At 35.2% G+C, this 20,269-nt stretch overlaps 3 protein-coding genes across 6 annotated transcripts; 2 read left to right on the top strand and 1 right to left on the bottom strand.

Annotated features, from left to right (window-relative positions):
* The first annotated feature begins 4,856 nt into the window (after positions 1 to 4,856).
* Positions 4,857 to 8,577, top strand: LOC116025644 (cathepsin B-like protease 3). The gene is made up of 10 exons (XM_031266952.1): positions 4,857 to 4,978; positions 6,087 to 6,140; positions 6,232 to 6,312; positions 6,430 to 6,586; positions 6,671 to 6,750; positions 6,840 to 6,965; positions 7,127 to 7,345; positions 7,549 to 7,662; positions 7,758 to 7,793; positions 8,158 to 8,577. Exons 1-10 carry the CDS (start codon positions 4,922 to 4,924, stop codon positions 8,293 to 8,295), a joined length of 1,062 nt encoding a protein of 353 aa, XP_031122812.1. The 5' UTR covers positions 4,857 to 4,921; the 3' UTR covers positions 8,296 to 8,577.
* A 3,263-nt stretch (positions 8,578 to 11,840) lies between these two features.
* LOC116024688 lies at positions 11,841 to 15,634 on the top strand. 3 transcript variants are annotated; one of them, XM_031265649.1, is made up of 4 exons: positions 11,841 to 11,966; positions 13,137 to 14,380; positions 14,811 to 14,861; positions 15,293 to 15,634. In XM_031265649.1, exons 2-4 carry the CDS (start codon positions 13,163 to 13,165, stop codon positions 15,362 to 15,364), a joined length of 1,341 nt encoding a protein of 446 aa, XP_031121509.1. In that variant the 5' UTR covers positions 11,841 to 11,966; positions 13,137 to 13,162; the 3' UTR covers positions 15,365 to 15,634. The 3 variants fall into 3 exon arrangements, with proteins under 3 accessions (XP_031121509.1, XP_031121511.1, XP_031121510.1); XM_031265651.1 differs by lacking the exon at positions 15,293 to 15,634 and adding an exon at positions 14,990 to 15,273; XM_031265650.1 differs by lacking the exon at positions 11,841 to 11,966 and adding an exon at positions 12,050 to 12,180.
* Positions 15,635 to 16,625: 991 nt separating this feature from the next.
* On the bottom strand, positions 16,626 to 19,596 carry LOC116024689 (transcription factor Pur-alpha 1-like). 2 transcript variants are annotated; one of them, XM_031265653.1, is made up of 5 exons: positions 19,062 to 19,596; positions 18,935 to 18,982; positions 17,647 to 17,787; positions 17,306 to 17,548; positions 16,626 to 17,163 (listed from the first exon to the last, which is right to left on the bottom strand). In XM_031265653.1, exons 1-5 carry the CDS (start codon positions 19,335 to 19,337, stop codon positions 17,011 to 17,013), a joined length of 861 nt encoding a protein of 286 aa, XP_031121513.1. In that variant the 5' UTR covers positions 19,338 to 19,596; the 3' UTR covers positions 16,626 to 17,010. The 2 variants fall into 2 exon arrangements, with proteins under 2 accessions (XP_031121513.1, XP_031121514.1); XM_031265654.1 differs by having other exon boundaries at positions 17,306 to 17,545; positions 19,062 to 19,595.
* Between the last annotated feature and the right edge of the window lie 673 nt (positions 19,597 to 20,269).

Here is a 20,269-nt window from a genome sequence, read left to right as displayed (position 1 = left end):
TGTACTCTATTTAGTCATCGACTTTAATGGTTTTACCCACTTTAGTCCTTTGTTAAGAATTTTGTTTGTTGGGTGTCAACAACAAGGTTAACATGGTAATTTCATTTCTATTTTATTTTGTTTATCAAATTAATTATTAATTATATATCCTAATTTCTCTCCCTTTTCTCCGTCTTCTTCTGTCGCAAATACAATTCTCCCCTCCCCCTCAATTCTTCCTCCCTTCCTCAAGCCCAACAAACACACAGCAAACTCACCGGAAGCGAATACAAAGCAAACTCACCAGAAGCAAACACAAGGCAAAGCACTCCAACGATTGTTGAACCTGTTACCGATTGTTGGCACTGGGAGCAAAAGCCGAACGGGAAGCAACACACCATGGGGGATTCAAGACGAAGAATTGAATACAAATGCACGTCAAAATACGGTACCCAAAATTCTTGTTAGTAGTTTTTTTTTTTTTTTTTTTAATGTGGACTTAACTCATTTCTTACTGGTTGTTAGATCAAACATGTTTTAATGTGGACTTAACTCATGGGGGACTCAAATCTGTTTAAATTATGAAGGTGTTTGTGCATTGGATGCAAATATATATATATATATATATATATATATATATATTTAAGGAAGTGTATTGTTTGTTTAGAAATTAGCTATCTATCAATGTGTCTACAATATGTTTTTACAGCCTGAGAAAAGGAATGAGGGAATTGTATCAACTATGCAGAAGAGGAAGAAAAATTAGGACATATAATTAATAATTAATTTGATAAAAAATAAAATATAAAAGAAATTACCATGTTAACCTTGTTATTAATACCCAACAAACAGAATTCTTAACAAAGGACTAAAGTGGGTAAAACCATTAAAGTCGAGAACTAAATAGAGTACAAAAAGGCACTTAGTACTAAATTGAGTAAAACTACTATAGTCGAGGACTATATTGAGTATTAACTCTTAAAAAAATGTAATTAGACTCTTATTAGCTAGGACTAGGAGGATTCAAATTATTTTAACTATGACCCAATATCATACTAAATTATTTAAAATTTATGTGACATTTAATTCTATGGATGTTTTTTGTTTTTTTTTTTTTGAGTACATTCTATGGATGTTATAGTTTACTTCATCTAGCATTTGAATTAAGGCCAACCATGGTTCTTTGTATATTTTTGGATAAAATCGCGATTGTTGGATGGCGGACATAGTTTACTTGCTGATTTATTTGTTGAGCTCTATGTGGTAGTAATTTACTTGAGGAATGTAAACATGAGATTTATTTTCTCTTTGAGACCGTATTATCTTTATCCGCAACAACCAACCCCTCCTCTTTGTCTCAAACAACTTTGCTTAGCATGGGTTTTGAAAGAGAACAAATTTGCATAGCAAACTACAAATTAATGTGCCTAACCCAACCAATGTGTTGGGTGGTCGCCAACTCACGACTACATTACACGAAAAATAAAAATCGCCCAATTAGTAATAAATAGACATATAAATATATTATACTCCGTATAAAATAAAATTTATGTGAATTTAGTCGGTTTGTCAAATTAGCTGATATATAATTCAAGTAATTTGGTCTCATTTTATGATTCTAGGACTGTTTCATCGAAATTAAAATTTGATAGATTTGATCGTTTTAAATGTAATTGAATGAGTGTCATAATTGACATTGGTTTACTTTTTTTTGGTGCGAAAATGACTTTGTCGGACATTAACTAATTCTTCTAAATGTTACACCGCATGCGACAGCAATAAGGAGCTTCGCCAAACCTTTCGGAGGATCATCAAGGAGACAAGAACTGTCATACCCCAATCTTTGGCTTGATCAAGATTAGCAATAAAATCGACACATCTACCACATCCCTTAAAGCATGCTTAAAGATCGCCTCTTCAAAGGTTGAGACACCTCTTCAAAGGTTGAGACAAGATACTTATTACCATCCGAAGTATCTTGTGCTGACCATTGTATTGCTTGGCAAATGTCATTGAACATGCTTATTTTGTCTATTATATATGTTGACGGGTTGCCCAAATTGATTCAATCACTAGTTGATATATTATAATCTCAACATATACAATTTTTTGTATACTATCTGCTATGTATTCAATTATTGTGAGAGTAATCTGAATTCAACAAGCTCGAATCATGTTTGTAAATTTTATTTTTGTTTAAATTTAAAAATACATCTTAAAAAAGAAACAACTTAAATCACAAGTTTGTTAATCAAAAAGTTTAAATAAAGTGTTACTAATTTAGATATTTGTCATGTACATGTTACTTCATCGTGCCAACTACAATTTTCCATCAGAATAAGAAACAACATTGGACATCACTGTTCCGAAATGAATAATCAAGTAAGTGAGACCCTCATACCCTAGTCTGACAAGTTCAAGTACCGATGCGTACAAGGAATTTGTTCACTCTAAATATAATTTTCACATTGTCGCTGTTGAAGTTTGAACCTTAATCGCTTTTCCTAAATACTGTTTACTGAACCATTGAGTTAATTTTATTTTTGTTTAAATTTAAAAATACATCTTAAAAAAGAAACAACTTAAATCACAAGTTTGTTAATCAAAAAGTTTAAATAAAGTGTTACTGATTTAGATACTTGTCATCATGTACATGTTACTTCATCATGCCAACTCTGCCAACAACAATTTTCCATCAGAATACGAAACAACATTGGACATCACTGGTCCGAAATGAGTAACCAAGTAAGTGAGGCCCTTATACCATAGTTTGATAGGTTCAAGTACCAATTCGTATAAGAAATTTGTTCACTCTAAACATAATTTTCACATTGTCCTTGTTGAAGTTTAAACTTTAATCGCTTCTCCTAAATACTATTTACTGAACCATTGAGTTAAATCCGTGCGAATATAATTATATTTATATTGGACTATCAATTGCGTGCACTCAACCGAGGCTATCCAGCAAGAGTCGTTGCTTTTGCGGTGCCGGTTTGTTGGACAATCCTACAAGCTTGGTTCTAATTACGTGCCATTGTATAAAACCAACCACTTGGTGTCAACCTAAACCCACTGCATGAATCTTCTGTCTATTTTGGTACATGATTATTAGAGATCCTGATTCATATGCAATGGAGTATATTTTGGGAAACTCCAACTCTGCAATTACAACTTCCAAAACTGTCTCACTAACATGTAGTAGTTGGAGTGAAAGGATTGTTATTCGAGGACTACGAAGATCCGAAAATTTAGTGTTTCTTATGCATATTTAATGTAACTTGTTGGCAAAATTAGTGTATACAACGTTTCTTTGGGGTAAATATAATAATTAGTCATTTTACATGTGATGGCGTGGGTCTTTATTATGTAATTAATTTTTATTATTTTTAATGTTTTATTTGGCACAAACATGACTAATTATAGTGTGTAAATTTTAACTTAAAAATTTATGACTTGACAAAAGAAAAAAAAGAATAAATGAATATTGAATGAGTCATTCTCGAGCTTTGTATTAGTCAGAATAAATTGATATTGATAAAATTGCATTAATAAGTTAATCAGTTGAGTAACTTTGTTCCATCAATTAGGTGACAAATGATCATTTCTTTTTTTTTTTTCCCGCTTGCTCTTCACATGTTTAATGCCCCCTCTAAATGGTGCATGTAAAGCAACAAAATTTTGAGGATCTTATTAACTCTCAATGACATATATCTTTATAAAAATTAATTTATTTTCTTCCATTTCACTATAAAAGAGGGAGAGAAAGAAAATAAATGAGTCATTATTGCATAAAATATGCTAAAAATTGTGTTACTAAATTATCGTGAACCAAATGAGCATGTATATTGTGACTATAGACATATAAGTTCATTTTAACACATCTTATTTCCAGCTAATTCTTTCCCTCTTTCTATTAACACATCTTATTTCCACCTAAGTTCCATTTCACCATATGAAATCTGCTTTACAATCTTTTATTTATTAGTCACATGAAAATATATATTAATTAAATTATAATAGAGTAAAAAAAACAATGGTTATAACTTTAGTTCAATCCAATGAAATTACAGTTTTGAGTAATGCCTCACAAATATTCATATGGGGTAGCCTTAATTAAGGGCCTAATTGTACTTTGGTCTAAAGATTGAGAGTCTATTTGACCATTTTCTCAAAATTAAATAATTATAATACTAAATTGACAATTTTGAAACTCATTAACATTTTAAGTAAAATTTTCTCTTAAAATTAAATACATAACATTTAAATAGGAGAGTCTTAGGACTTTTCCAATAGTGCGTTTATCATGATTTTTGAGAAATATTTTGTCACCACGAAAGATAGATATGAAAAGGAGAGAGTATGTAAGGTTGTTACATATATATGAAAAGGAGAGAGTATGTAAGGTTGTTGTAGGAGGATGCGATTTTTTTATCCCGTTGAGTGGGCCCCACAAAAAAGAGAGAGAGTGTACATGGCTTCGAGTGAGTGCACTACACGCGCTAGCGGGACGCGTTTAAATTTTTATTTTTTGCTGACAATTCATTTTTCTTTTTTTGCCCCTTCCTCTGATTTTTTTTTATCTAATTACATCTATAAAAACTTATCAAAAATTATTTAGAAAAAAAAACTTCATTATTATGGATACTCGAGTATTGGATTACTCATTTCAAGATAGATATTTTTTTTATTCTTTTGAACTGACATGGAGATATTCAGATATTATTTCTGAAATTCAGAGTATGGAGCAAGCAAAGTTGCGACGTTAATCGGCTCATGGCCGTCAGATCCGGAACCGTGGGATCCAACCCTGTCATAGTCCGCCACCTGTCGTCCTAGGAATGGGTGCCACTTTACGAATCCCCAGACTGCCCAATTCATGTATAAATATTGACCAAAACATTGCCCGGCTTGAATAATCAGCTAAGAAACAAGAAAGAAAAAAATGGAGACGATCAAGACCTTTGTGCTCATCGGAGCCATCTCCTTGCTTATCTTGCAGGTCTGTGCTTTCTTTTCTCTTACTCCATGGCTGAACTCCCGTATTTTCTGCAGATCTCTAGTTAAAAATGCTTTCTTTGATGATAATTCTTAGCTATTACTAACTCAAATTTCAGTTTCGGTTTGATGGTCTTTTTTAGTGACGAGTAAATTCTTAGCTATTACTAACTCAAATTTGTGCAGAGTGTGACCCTACAAAGGACCACAAAGATCAATCTAGGTTACTCCTAGCTGATTGTTTCAAATTAAAAAGTTAATAGGCTGCTCCATTCTAGTTAAATTAGTAACTTTGTGGTTATTAAGTAAATAGCTTAGGGATTGGCCCTAATGGCTTTGATTACAGTTCCTCTCAATTTTCCATTTGATTCATAGTCTGATTTGGAATATGGGTTGTTTCATATAAAGCAGGTTTCATAAATGAGTAATTGAGTATACTGCTTAGTGCTTACCATACAAGTCCTGTTTGCTAAAGGCCTAAAGTTAACAGCTTATGATTACAGATTCATGGATTAAATAATGTAAAGTGGGTGATGATAGGCCTATTTGCAAGAAAAATTGTTGATATTTGCTAATGGCACAGAGCTTATGATTACAGATTCCTGGCTTAAGTAATGTAAACAGGTCGTGTCAGTCATGTTTTCAAGAAAGAATCCCAACCAAGTTGCTCAGGCAATAAGATTAATAACTTATTGACCTTCATATTTTGAGTCGATTAGTTATGAATAATCTAAATTGGTTTACCTCATTGGAGTCCTTTCCTAACTAAGGTCACTAGTGCACGTCCTCGTACTTTTCCTGGTCACTAAAAAATAATGTCTTCCAACATGTGAAACATGTAATAAAAGTATGATCTTTAATCTCAGTATCCAGTGGGGTTTGAGAGTTATGAAAAATTTGCCCCAATGGTTTAAATTTCAAGTTTACAGAAGCAGAATTTTACTTCCTGCCCTTGTTTAGCCTGATGTGCACTAAACTATTATATATATATTTTTGCAATAAATGTTATGTGAAGTAAAAGCAGTTCCCTTTGACACATATAAACTGAATTTATATAAGATCTGCACTTGATTATACATTTAACATTCTGATTATGGGCGTGGTGGACTCAGGTTGTAGCAGTGAAGCCAGTAACACAGACTGAAGTTGACCCGAAGATCCTTCAGGTATGCTCGTGTCTGAGAAGAAGTAACAGCCAAACTGATTCCTTATTCAGACTGTACGAATTGAGAGATTTTTATGGAAATTATTCTGCAGGATGAAATCGTTAAGACTGTTAATGAAAATCCAGAAGCAGGATGGAAAGCTGACATGAACCCTCGATTCTCAGACTTCACTGTTAGTTTCCTACATTGCTCGATGCTGTTTACTTATTTTTGGCCTACATAAGTTCATTTCCCCCCCTTATGTCATAGTCTCTTGCCCTATCATGTAATGTGTCCCCCCGGTTTACAGGTTAGCCAATTTAAGCGTCTCCTTGGAGTTAAAAAGGCACCCAAATCTCTATTGAAGAGGACTCCTGTAGTTACACATTCTAAAGAAATAGAATTACCCAAAACTTTTGATGCACGGACTGCTTGGCCTCAGTGTCTCTCCATTGCAGATATTCTTGGTCAGTTTCTTGGTTGGACCTATTGAATTGTTATCTTTCAGAAAAGACACTAATTCTTAGCATTTGATCTGTTCGACCTTATAGATCAGGGACACTGCGGTTCTTGCTGGGCTTTTGGCGCAGTTGAGTCATTAACTGACCGGTTTTGCATTCATTATGGGACAGTAAGTTCATTTCAGCTCTCAAAAACTTGCTGGTTTTCATTTAAATCACGATGATAATGACTTTCAAAATCAAAATGTATTTAATGCAGAACGTGACTCTATCTGTCAATGACCTCTTAGCCTGCTGTGGCTTTTTGTGCGGTGAAGGTTGTGATGGTGGTTATCCTATAGCGGCTTGGCAATACTTTAAGCGTACTGGTGTTGTTACATCAGAGGTAAATACTAAATACCCTGTGCTTTTGTACCATGTAATAACTCGCTATTATCAATTGCTATTGATGAGTAATTTTGAACTTTATCAAAGTCGTTTGCCTTAACCATTCCTCCATCAAGGAAGATGTGTATGCTCGAGAACTAAACAACTTTCTTCTTACAGTGTGACCCTTACTTTGACCAAACCGGATGTTCCCATCCCGGTTGTGAGCCAGCATATCCCACTCCTGCATGCGAGAAGAAATGTGTAAAGAAGAATCTGCTTTGGTCGGAGTCCAAACATTTTAGCGTTAATGCATACCGAGTGAGCTCTGATCAACACAGCATCATGGCCGAAGTTTATAAAAATGGCCCCGCTGAGGTCTCCTTTACTGTCTACGAGGTAAATGCTAATGGAATTGAAAGTTCTGATCCCTATTAGCACGATTATATCCTGGAAAACATATTGAGCAGCAGATCAGGTCTAGGAAGGCCAAAATAGCTCATCTTTCGTTCTCTTTCACTGTTTTGTTACAATGTTACCCCTACGATTATTACCACTGTCCATTTCTACTCGTTTCAATGTGTAATGTTGATTGAACACAGGATTTTGCACATTACAAATCTGGAGTCTACAAGCATGTCACAGGCAGTGAAATGGGAGGACATGCTGTTAAGCTCATAGGATGGGGAACTTCTGAGGATGGAGAAGACTATTGGGTATATATATACATATCAGAAAGTTTCAATTGTGGCTTTCAGATCCTAATTTCGACTTCTCATTAAAATCTTATCTTCTGAAATGTTTGTTACAGCTCCTCGCTAATCAGTGGAACAGAAGCTGGGGCGATGTAAGTTCAACCTCTATTACACACACACACACACAAATAAATTCACTTCTCAGAATAAGGCTCCTCCTTTACTGCTTGATGTTTTACACACCCAAAATGGTGAAAAAGTTGCAGAAGTAACAACTGAATACGTGTTCTGTCTCAACTAAAAATTTAAACCGATAGTGGGACTGTATGTATGTATGTATTACACATCTTTACTTCCCAAAGTGATGAAAAAGTTGCAGTTGCAGAAGTAAATAAGAGTAGAAAGATGTGTTTGGTCTTTAATTCAAAGTTTAAGCTAATAGCGAGACTATATAGGTATGTTTTATTGTTGTAACGAGCTTCTTTATGAGATATGTTCTGTTGTTGTCCTTGGCAGGACGGGTACTTCAAGATCATCCGAGGAACAAACGAGTGCGGGATTGAAGAAGATGTAACTGCAGGAATGCCATCAACAAAGAACTTGGATATTGAATCTGGTCTAAGGGATGATGATTCTCTTGTTGCCTCAGTTTGAATGCTGTTATCCCTCCATATTTCATAGCTGCAGTGTAAAATATTTCTCCAGGGTAATAAGTATGTAGACATGGCTCTGTTTCTTGTCATCTTAAGTTAAAGAACTTTGTAACCTTTCAAGTTTATTGAAGCCCAAGGTTTAATGTTATGAATCTTGTTTGTAATTTGTATCATGCATGATCTTCTGTCTCTGGTGAATGTTCTTCATTGTAATTGTGTGAATGTCCTTCATTGTAATTGTTCCGAGTTTAAATCTGGTAATATCTTCTTAATTAGTTGAGCCTATAGAATTTTTTTTTTGTGTGACTTATTTTTTATATGATATGCATACTTATTATACATTTACGGAGTAATATTTACTTAATACATGCATTCAAGTATTGCTGACTGTGAGTTCTTCAAATAATATAACATTAATTGAAATAAAAGAAGATGACTTAAAAAATTGTCTCAATGAGTAACCTTGTAAGAGAGTCACTATAAGATATGTAAAACGTTTGTTTATTATAACTTATAAGATAGAAAATATCATTATAACTAACACAACATTCAATTATATAAATTGAAACATTTTAGTACAAGAAAATTACATTTAATCTACTTTCAATATTTTATTTGAAAGCAATCTACTTTCAATATTTCTTTCTCTAATTAGTCAATTTATATATTTTTTAAGATCACAACAAAAATTCATAGTTACTATTTAAATGTATCGCGGGTCTAACTTAATAGGTAAACTCTTTTTTCATATAAGATACTTTATATTCACTTTTTTACATAGAGTCAATCTTTCATTCAGATATGTGATGACTATTTAAAATTTTCAACATGTTTTCAAAAAAAAATAAAAAAAATCAACATAATTGCTTCAAATAGTCAATATTATTAAGGTGTCAATGTAGATTAACTTGTCTTATTATGCAAGTCCCGTGACAAGCTAAAAATTATTGAGGTGAGTCAGCCTACAAAACTCACGAGCCAAATTTATTCGGCAGAGTTGGCGTACCTCGTGGGCCGACACATAGGCTAACTTATAATGTTTTTTTTTTTTTTAATCAGTTGGAAGGGGGCACCCGTAATCTATACAGTAAGCTACCACTGGCGCCAGGCCGATACACCAATTTTGTCATCCTCCATGATTTCTAACAATTCAGCAGGGGGCGATTGCAAGATATTCATTCCTTTGTCCAGTTCCTCGGCTTTCTATGCTAGAAGGTCGGCAGCTCTGTTTTGTTCACGACCAACACACTCCAATTTCCACTCGCTTATATTAGCGGCTCCAGTTTTGCATGCAAGAAGGATATTGTCTACTGCATTTTCAATTTGCCTACCATTGCAGAGGCCTTCCCAGATGTCCCTTGAGTCAGTCTCAATTATGACTTTATTAATACCAAGTGCCTGCACAAGTTGGATGCCCTTCAAAAGGGCCCAAGCTTCCGCTCCTCTAGCTGAACATCTGCCTATTTTGTGTATGTAGCCACTTATCCATAGACCTCTGGAATCTCGAATTAGACCACCACATCCAGCAGAGTTATTCCTTAGATTGCAGCTTCCATCTATATTCATTTTATACCAATCTTCTGGGGGTTTGGTCCATCCAATCTGTTTCCATGCCCTCATACTTAATGCTGCTCCTGGTTGCTTAGATCTGGCAAATGCAGTATTGATTTCTTTCACCTGCTCTCTGATCCAATAGGTCCTAGCAGGCACCTCTACTATGGTATCTGTGAATACAAAATCATTCCGCCACTTCCATAGCCACCATGTCGCGATTGCAAAAGTAATGCTTGTCATATGTTTGTGAGACTTATTCTCAAAGCCTTGCACACCTGCGTTTAGCCAGCTTCTATAATCCTGGTTTTTCATCATCTCATGATCATGGGGTAAAAGTGTTTCCCATACACGGTTGGCAATTGGGCATGTACGTATAATGTGTTCCATATCTTCCCTGTAATATCCACAGTAGCATCATTTGTGAATCCTCTCCTTACTCTGTTGGCATGTGTTTCGCTAGCCAGAGAAAAGTTCGAATGCGATTGGGTACTTTCAGACTCCAAATAGCTTTCCACGCTTTGTCCTCGCTTCCTTGGATTGTGGCTGTCGCTATTTTGTATGCAGCATTGATAGAGAATTTCTTGGAATTCTCAATACCCCATCCCCAGCCATCCTGGTTCCTTTCACCAGTGCAGAGGACAATTGCAGCCAACTTATCAAGTGTTTCTTGTGGTAAACAATCCGAGAACTTGCTCCATAACCACCCCGTCTCCGAATTCCAGTAGTCCGAGACTGTCGCCTGCATCTCTGTGGAAGGTATATCTCTTAATATTTCTCTGCAAAGAGGTCTATGTCCAATCCAGTTGTCAAGCCAGAATTTAGTTGCTCTTCCATCTTTCACATATTTCCTCGAGCCCTCTTTTAAAATTGGGGCGGCTTTTATCAATCCTTTCCATGCGTTGGACATTCTCGCCTTGGCCTCCCATGAATCCAGATCAGTTCTGCCATTGGTATATTTGACTTTCAAGATTTTTACCCATAAACTGTCCTCATCATTGAGAAATCTCCATCCGAGTTTAGCTAGGTAGGCCCTATTGGTTGGCTCAAGGCTTCGTATCCACTTTCCTTTGGTTGCAGAACTGTCTGCCAGTTAGTCAGATTGCATTTTCTTTCCCCATCCACAGCACCCCATATGAAGTCTCTCCAAAGCCTCTCCAATCGTGATATTACTCCTTGGGGGAGGTATGTCGTCTGCATGGTATATCCAGGAATAGTTGTTAGAACCGATTGAGTGAGAACCATTCGTCCTGCTAGTGATAATGTTTTCCTTTTCCACCCAGCTAACCTCAACTGTACTCTTGATATCAATTCTGAGTATGATTCTTGATTGCTTCTTCCATGAATAGAAGGAACTTATAATGTTTTTTAAAATACTTATATTACATGACGTTCTATATTTTAATATATAAAATTTAATTTATATGTACTATAATTTGGTAGATAATGATATTTTAATATTTTAATTATAATCATAAATGTACTAGTTTTTTAATACTACAATATTAATTTATATATAATACAATCAACAATAATGTATAATATGATTTTAAAAATATTTAAATGTAATAATGAGTCTCAACATTTTTTAAATTCATTTTTTGAGCTTGCGAGGCCCGCTTCCTCCTAAATAAAATAACTTTAACCTTAACATGCTCCATCGTAGAGCAGGTTAGGATTGACCCGCAGGTCTCAACCCATTGTAACACCCATAAGTGTTACCGAGTACTAAAGTATTTGTGTTAAAAATATAATAATTAATTATCTTTTTACTAAAAAAATTCTTCCATGTATTATAAAAAGAAAAATACATAGGTGTTTACTTTCAATATTATTTATTAATCATAATATATTATCTTTTAGTATCATTTATTAAATTATAATATAATATTCATAATAAATTAATTTAATCATAATAAAAAATCATGGGAAGAAAAAAAAAAACTAAAAATCATAAAAAAATATAAAAATTTAAAAAAGAAAGAAAAATAAAATAAAGAAGCCTGGTATAGATTAGGGCTAAAAGGGCTAAAGAAGGAAATTCGCTTGTGCGCTTCCTCCTCCAGCAGCCGAACTTCAGGACGTGCATTCTCAGAACTTCCGCACTCTTCTTTCTCCCAGGTATGAACTCTCTTTCAATCTCCTTTTTCTTCTTCGTCTTCTTCTGATTGTCGAACACTCTTCGTTATTTCTTCTTCTTTTTCATCTTTTTGAGTTTTCATTATTCTAGGCGCGCTGCAAGTCCAGCATCCTTTATTTGTTTTACGAATAAAAATTCGACTTCTGCACTCTGGAATCTCGATTTCTGCTTCTTTATGCTCTGGAACTTATGAATGTATGCGCTTTTGATTAAGTGTTTAACTGTGTTATTACTCCAACCAGCAGGAAGAGTTTTGGATGATGAATTTGTTTACTTTTAGTTAGTTATATTTGCATAATCACGCTATTGAAAACTGTTTTGCGGCATTATCTGTGCGTTGTTGATTTGTTGCACTTTGTGAATGTATGCGCTTTTGATTAAGTGTTCAATTGTGTTATTACTCCAACCAGCAGGAAGATTTTTGGATGATGAATTTGCTTTACTTTTAGTTAGTTATGTTTGCATAATCACGCTATTGAAAACTGTTTTGCGGCATGTGCGTTGTTGATTTGTTGCACTTTGTGCTAAGAAGTTTTGTAGTTTTTTGCATTCCAAGCTCAAGCTACATGCACCTTGATTATCCTGTTAAGGGTGCAGCATATCCAGGAAACTGTAACAAGTGATTTTAGGTATAAGAAACTTGAACTCGAAATGCTTGGACAGATGGAATGGATTGTTTCTGTATTTTGATTTCACGTTGTGTACAAGTGATTTTAGAGGTGTTTTTGGGTTGTTTAATGGTTTGGAATTGAGTTGGTGCTTGTTTAGTTGTTTTCCCAGACTTAAGCTTACTGAATGAGAGGTTTTTGTTTTTGTTTTTTAAGGGAAACCTTACTTTGGAGCTTCTTGGAAAATAGGTTTATTACCTCTTATATAGCTTTAAAAGCCTTTTCTTTGTTTGGTGTTTGGCTTAGCTTATTCTTTGGCTGAAAAAGTTTAGTCAATGCATTAGACTAATTGCAATTTTCTACAATGAATACCTATAATTATTATCCTTTCAATTTTGATTTTCTTGCAATTACCAGTGATTGTGTACATACAGTAGTTTTTGCAAGCCTACAGAAAATTTATTTAGTTTAAGATTTTTATGTTCAGTATATTTTAAAAAAAAAATAGTATTACAAGCTGACATGCTATTTTCATTTATGCAGTGACAGCTATTTGTTATCCAGGACTGATGTCTCTACTGGAACTAATCACCAAAGCTTCAGCTGAGACAAACCAGCATGAGCCTGACCTTAGTTACCCAATCATCCTAAACCCTGAACCTGGTATGCTCGAACTAAAAACCCAAGGCCATGATGCAAAGGATGACTTCCTAGTTAAACGAGCTAGCGAGTGGACAATCTCAAAAACTGACAGTGAAATAATTGAGCTAGGACAAAGTTTCTTCAAAAAACTGGAAAAGGAACTCAGAAAACCTAACACATTTAAGCAAGATGAGTTTTTGAAGATTCTCCGTTCATATCTTGAGAACATTGCTGGGAAATTGGGAACTGGGGATAATATTAATCAGTCCGATATAAGTTATGTTGGTAAATTAGTCGGAAAGTCGGGGCTATTCATGGGTAGGGATGTGAGGGGGTTGGTGTTGGAGGCTTGTATTGTTGTGGAATGCTGGGAGGTTTTAGAAAGTTTGATTGTTAATGGGCTTGTGGAGCATTCATGCTTTTCGAGTTTAGTTAGTAATTTGATTGAAAAGAAGAGGTCAGACTTAATTGTTTTGTGTGTGAAGCATCTTTCAGATCTTCAAGCTAATGATGTTATGTGCATTTTGAAGTATTTTCTTTCACTTCCTAGAGATGGTTATACTAGTATTGTTAGTGTCAGGAAAGAGTGGGAAAGCCAAGCATTGTTGGCCATTCAAAGGTTGAAGGAGTGTGATGGCCAAGCACTGTTGGCAATTGAAAAGGTGAAGGATAAGAATCTCAGGAAGAGATTGATGTTAGTGAGGGATGCTTCTCTATTATTCATGATAGCTTATGATGGGTTCTCTGTAACTGAGTTGTGTTTGCATTATCTGCTATCGTCACGAAACCATGATGAAGTGATATTGGCAGCTTGTATCAGTAAATTAAATGGTTCAGAGATGATGAATTTGGTTAGATACTTGAGGAAGTGGTTGCAGAAGTATGAGAGGTTTCCATCCGTGAGTTCTTGCCCTGAGGCATCCTCCGTTTTGGGGTTGAAAGCTTGTGATTGGATTCCTAAAGTTGAAGACATTGTTATATGCCTAGGTTTGGTACTGGATGAGCACTTTTCTACTCTGGTTCTCCATCCAGAATTCCGCGAGGAATTAAAATCTTTAAATGAAATAGTTAACTCATTAGCTGCAGAAGCCAGACTTTGTGGAACAATCTCAACCTTAACCCAGGCTTTGAGAGAAAAAATAAAGGTATGAGGCTCTACTTGAGGTTATTAATTTGCATTTACATTGTTGCATCTTTCCTTAGGAAATTTGTCTTCTAGCATTATTTTTGGTTTAATTGATTTGGTTAAAAGCTACTGTCAATTCTGGAATTGAATAAGATGTACTTTAAATTGAGATGCTCTATAGAACTTGTAAATGTTTAATGCATTAATGTCATGATGATGATGTTCAAATCCAATAAAGATGAATAGAATACATTGGGTTTCTTTTGTGCATCACTTCTGATCTGTGCAATGACCATAATGCTTTAGATTTACATTTGTATTGCCTGCTAGTGCATTGTGCCTGTTAGTTTAGCAGTGTCAATATACTGTAATCCATAGTTGTAATGAAGATTTACCAAAATTTACAATTTCTATTTCATGTCTCTGATTCCTTTTTATGAACTTACTAGGATGCTAAATCGGAAACTAACAACGCTGAAGGAACCAAGTTTGAGGACAAGGTGAGACGAAAATACTAGCCTCTTTGGTCTTATCATATTGTTGCTATCTGCATTTCAGCTGCCCCTAGAACTGTACTTTCTTGCATTTCCCTCTTTGTGCTCAATATATAATGCATGCCTTGTGGAAGAGGAACAAGTGAAGAAAAGAAGAGAGAAAGCCACGAAAACTTATTCGGGGAAAGGAACTGCACTCCACTAAATGTCAATGATATTAATGAATCAGCAGAGCACTACTAGAGCATTGTCATTGCTATTTTAGAGTTTCTCAGTTATTGTATGCCGGAATATATTGGATTAGCCATAACCATCACATCATATACACGTTTCTTTCATTGTGGTCTCATATCGCGATTGGTTGTTGTTTTGTTGGATGCAAATGAATTATGAATCTATTGAAAGTCTTACATTACTTCATCGTGTTTCCTCAACAGGATATTTCATCTCTAAATGACATCTTCGTGGTGACACGAACACGCCTGTCCAAAACTATGAAATTGTTATAACCAATTTCGATGTGAGTTTCCGATGGAACCTTTATATGTTCTGGAAGCAAGGGGTTATTTGTCAACATCTTTGAGATGATGTCTGACCAGAAATACTGTTGTCTTAAATTTTGTTGGGTAACATATGATAGGGAGGGTTTTGTTGTCAGGTTCAGAGATGTTTTTTATGCCAATTTTGTAATAGAAAAGTAGTAGCAGTTTTGTTGTATGGTCATATCGTAAAACTGAGTTGAAGCAACGCAATTAGTGAAAAACACCGTTTTTGTCATCCATTTTATTTATTCACAAAAGTAAAGGGTTTCACATCCATTAACTATGAATCATGCACTCCCAAACAAACTACATCTTTTAAAAGTTAATTCCAATTTAGTCCTTTTAAAAGTTAATATCCAATTTAATCCTTAATTATAGTGATTTTCTCGATTTAATCTTAAACTCCTTTTTGTGGATCTTGGGCTTTGATGGTTTTATCTAGTTGAGTCCCTTGTTTTGATAATTTGTCTTTAAATATAATAATTTATAATGATTTTTCTTGATTTAGTTAATAAGACAATCTTTTATCATCAAAATCACTATAGTTAAGGACATCGAGACTCAATTGAATTAATTCAATCACTGCATGTGAATACTAAAAAAAAATCACTTCTAACTCAATTATAGTTCTTCGTGATTGCCCCAAGTAGGTCTTCTCCCACATTTCAAGTCTGAGGTTCCAATCTTTGTGATACAATAGTTTAAGCACAAAGCCTTTATTTGTTCTCTAAAGTTGTCAAGTGCTCTCATAAAAGGGTAATTCTTAAGACCAATGGGATGAGAATGATTATTGGAAACCTTAATTCAAAGGGATCACTATTTGTTCTCTAAAGTTGTCAAGTGCTCTCATAAAAGGGTGATTCGTAAGACCAATGGGATGAGTATGGTACGACACGAGTCAACGATCATTTAGCAATTTACATACATATGTATCAAAAAGTCACAAATTAGATTCTTGCCAACACTCTTTTAGTCAAGACTATCACACGTAATTTTTTTAATGTGTTTTACCTTGTGTAATTTGCACGTCCCTACATATGAACAAAGTTTATTATGTGCACACCCTCAAGTAGTGATTGCATATTTCCCAAATCACCCCAAGCCTATACGGCTATGCTATGGCACTCGATTACAATGTCAATGACGATATTTAACGGTTTATAATTTGAATAAAATAAAAGTCAAATACCTAAACAATGAAAGAACCCCTTGCTCTAGTGCTGTATAATAGTATAATCAAAGCAAACAACCTATTATTAGATTGACAAGGTAGAATCCCTTACAAAAGTATATGTTTGGTGCACACTGTTCCCTAGCAGCCTAGCAGTGAAAGCATGCAATGAATCAAAATTGACAGGGGAGAAGTAATACAAAGGAACCTTTTTCAACACTAGGAATTACAAGAGTTACTAGTTTATTTCTTATTGTCCCTCCATTCACACTTGACAATTGGTTTGCTATTCTCTCTCTTGCTCAAAACAGCCAGTTTATTCAACTTCCAATGAACAATGCTAAAGACAAAATCAACACAATCGCACACCTGATCCACTGCAGAAAATGAGTTTGGAATGCCCCAAAATGGGCTTCTGGGTTCACCCTCAGGTTGTCAGTGTTCATCTCTGAGGAGGGTCCACTGTCCGAACGTTTGCACCAGTCATTCCTTCAATCCTGTCCTTGGTGATGTCCACGAAGTGGCCCACCATTTCATAGAACTGTTTCAGCCCCGACAATGGGAGAATGATGGACGACCGATCAGGACCGGACACCTGTATTTATCCTTTGATGAGAGATATGTGGAACAAACAACTAACTTTTTGTACAGGAAGTTGTACTTTGTCATGGCATCGTAACTTTCACCTATGTAAAGTTTACACTAACAAACATTTACTTTTTGGTAAGAAATCAAACCTCAGATATTTTTAAGAAGTGGCCCCTGTTGTTGTTGCCAAGATCAAAGAAGAATCTCTTCTGATCAACCCTGATAACTTTAGAAATCCCTAAATTATTAACGTCCTCAGGTGGTGGCAAATCAATTGTGCGGTCTACATTCAAGTCAGCCGATGGAGTAGGTTGGGAGCTATGGCTGGATATGAAACCAGCCCCTACATCATCTGAAAGTCCTAACCGATCTGGAGTTTCAGAAGTTTGCTGCTTTATCAAACAAAAAGAAGACAAGGTCGGTTAGTGATGAACCAAAGGGAAACAGGCCTGTGAGAGAAAGTAACTTAAGTAAAACAAATACGGAGTACCTCATTTGGCAGGGTGAAAAGCCTTGAGGCTTCATTTATTTCAGCCAAAATATTCCTAAATGCTGCCCAACCCTCACCCCCGGCACTCCCTACAGGAACAATGATGGTACTGCGGTTTCTGCTAACTGAAGCTTCAGATACCTATACGCAAACAAATTATGGTCAACATTCAGAACCATATAATAGAGGATCAAATGTTTTAGTCAATAAAGTGGGTAAATCCAGAAATCTACCATGAAGGTTATCTCAATTACACTACCACCGTGATTTTGGAGAGTATACAAAACTACTTTACTTTGATGCTTTATGAAATATTGACACACATATTTTCATATTAACACCCGGCAGGTGACAAATACATCTCCTAGATTTACATTTTGAGGTATAGGGAACAACATAAAAATTAAGTTAGGAATATTTGGACATCATTTTGAGACCCAGGAGAATCAAAATCTAAATGTAGGTCAAATGTTTAAGAAGACGAAGCAAATTATGATACAATGATGTTTGGGAAACTGAGCTACAATGAAATTCCCTTATGCTTCTCTAACGACGCATCCCATCTAACCTCAATGGATGAACAACCCCGAGGAAAATGACAAGGTTTTGACACCCACTTGCCTCGAACTTCCTTTAAATCTTGCTTAAGGCAAAGCAAAAATCTTAACCCCAAAAGTAAGCCCGTCCCCAACACAAAGTCAAACTCGAGGAGATCTTTAATATGCTAGGAATTTCTTTTGCTAAACCCAAAAAGTCTTGATCATTGATTACCCCCAATCGATCTTTTCCTTCCCATTCATATCTAATTGAAAAAGGTTTTGTCTTTTATAAAAGAATTATGGTCCACTAGGAAACTAAACTCATTGGATTCTAACATAGAAAATATTCTATTATCTGAGGATCTATGAACTAGCTCCTTCACACTATAAAGTTATATCCATATTTAATAGAACAGTGCCCTGTGCTTTAGATCTATCTCCACCTATTTCTTTCAGCTCAGGTAGCTTAGCACATGCTTGGGAATTAAAAAATAAAAAGCACCCTACCTTTCACATAGCTAGTGTTCTATAAGTTGCAAATTTTTGCACACAACCAATTATAAGTGAATTGAATACATAAAGATTAGTACTAGCTTTTGACAACTGAAGGTTAATTCCCAAATAGTTGAACATAATCAAACTTATGCCATATTCTTCTGCAACTACGGTCGGCTAGAATTCTTTAAAAATTCTAAATAGTAAGCTATATAAACAACTATGGAGTAATAACAAAGGAGAATATAGTCAACCTTCAGAAAGCGGCCCCTTCTGTTCTCACCAATATCAAAATAAAAGACCTGCAAAAAAGGAAGGGAACTACAATGTTAGTCTAACAAAAGATGAAAGCACAAAATTGCAGAGTAAAAGCAGTTGTGCCTTGGAGTCAAGCTGGAGTTCTTTGCTCAGGAAGTCCTGCTCGTCGGAATTGACATAGTAATTGAAGAGATCCAGGAACCACGAGATGCCGTTGGAGGGGACGATGATGGTGGACCTCGTGGCGGAGGTCTTCTCGGAGATCTTGAGGTAGCGTCCGCGCGGATTCTCCTTGAGATCGAAGTAGAACAGCTTGTGCTCCACCTGCAGCGTTTTGCACAGAAGCTCCACGTCATTTCCGCCTCCTCCGCCGCCTCCGCCGCCGGAATTCCCCTCCATCAACAACTCCGAAGCTTCCTCTTTTTTTCCAGAAATTCAGCAAAATTATCAGTTGCACAGAAGCTTAAAGAGAACGGAAATGGCAGAGTTGACTTAAAACCCGGAATCTCACAAGGACCGTGATAGGGATTGGTGGTTAGCGGGAATTAGGGTTTGGGATGACAAATATGATGACGGCTCCACCGTGGTGGTGGACTCGTGACAACAGTGTAATGAATCGAAATCGAATACTATTTGCTAACACTCATTTTGTGGGAAAGACCAGTGGTATTCGTTCATTTATGATATTTCTTTTATGGCGTTTGAAATAAGTTTAAATAACAGTTTATTTTAAACTTATATCTTTTTTTAATTATTATTCAACTAACTTATACTTTATTAGTAGTTTAAAATAAATCACTCTAATATTTACGATAAGTTTGGCCAAATAGAGCTTTTAATATTATATAAGATTGATTTAATAACTTTTCATATGTTTAAATTAAGAAGGAAAACCTCAACAAAATCATAATAATAATAATAATAATAATAATAATAATAATTCTCTAGTATCGAAACTTCTATATTTCGATGAGGCCCTCACATGTCATCCTAAGACAATAAAATAAAGAGGAATTTTAAGTACATTCACACCTTGATCAAATTGAATGGATAGCATTGCAATAACGTATATCACTTTGCAAACTGAACGGATAGCCTTGCAATAACATATGTCACTCTACAAATTGAACGGATAGCCTTGCAATAACGTATGCCATTCTACAAATTGAACGATAGCCTTGCAATAACGTATGTCATTCTACAAATAAATTATTAGTTCAGTGTCATAAATTGATACGAGTTTTTTTTTTTTAAGTTTAAATATTATGAATCATACCTCCTAAACAACTGGGTCATAAATGGATGAAAGTCTACCTAGCAAAATTGCAAAC

This window comes from Ipomoea triloba, chromosome 7 (assembly GCF_003576645.1).
Source record: "Ipomoea triloba cultivar NCNSP0323 chromosome 7, ASM357664v1".
NCBI lineage: Eukaryota > Viridiplantae > Streptophyta > Magnoliopsida > Solanales > Convolvulaceae > Ipomoea > Ipomoea triloba.
The sequence above is the reverse complement of the archived record's forward strand: the minus strand, read 5'-3'. Positions and strand labels throughout refer to the sequence as shown.

Bases quoted from the DNA above. Each gene is read 5' to 3' on its own strand.
- LOC116025644 (XM_031266952.1), top strand. From the start codon at position 4,922: ATGGAGACGATCAAGACCTTTGTGCTCATCGGAGCCATCTCCTTGCTT. The intron at 6,141-6,231 runs GTATGCTCGTGT...ATTATTCTGCAG, and splicing joins TTGACCCGAAGATCCTTCAG to GATGAAATCGTTAAGACTGT. The intron at 7,663-7,757 runs GTATATATATAC...TGTTTGTTACAG, and splicing joins AGGATGGAGAAGACTATTGG to CTCCTCGCTAATCAGTGGAA.
- LOC116024688 (XM_031265649.1), top strand. From the start codon at position 13,163: ATGTCTCTACTGGAACTAATCACCAAAGCTTCAGCTGAGACAAACCAG. The intron at 14,381-14,810 runs GTATGAGGCTCT...TGAACTTACTAG, and splicing joins CTTTGAGAGAAAAAATAAAG to GATGCTAAATCGGAAACTAA. The intron at 14,862-15,292 runs GTGAGACGAAAA...TTTCCTCAACAG, and splicing joins GAACCAAGTTTGAGGACAAG to GATATTTCATCTCTAAATGA.
- LOC116024689 (XM_031265653.1), bottom strand. From the start codon at position 19,337: ATGGAGGGGAATTCCGGCGGCGGAGGCGGCGGAGGAGGCGGAAATGAC. The intron at 17,549-17,646 runs GTACTCCGTATT...TGTTTGATAAAG, and splicing joins TTTTCACCCTGCCAAATGAG to CAGCAAACTTCTGAAACTCC. The intron at 17,164-17,305 runs GTTTGATTTCTT...GGATAAATACAG, and splicing joins ACTTCTTAAAAATATCTGAG to GTGTCCGGTCCTGATCGGTC.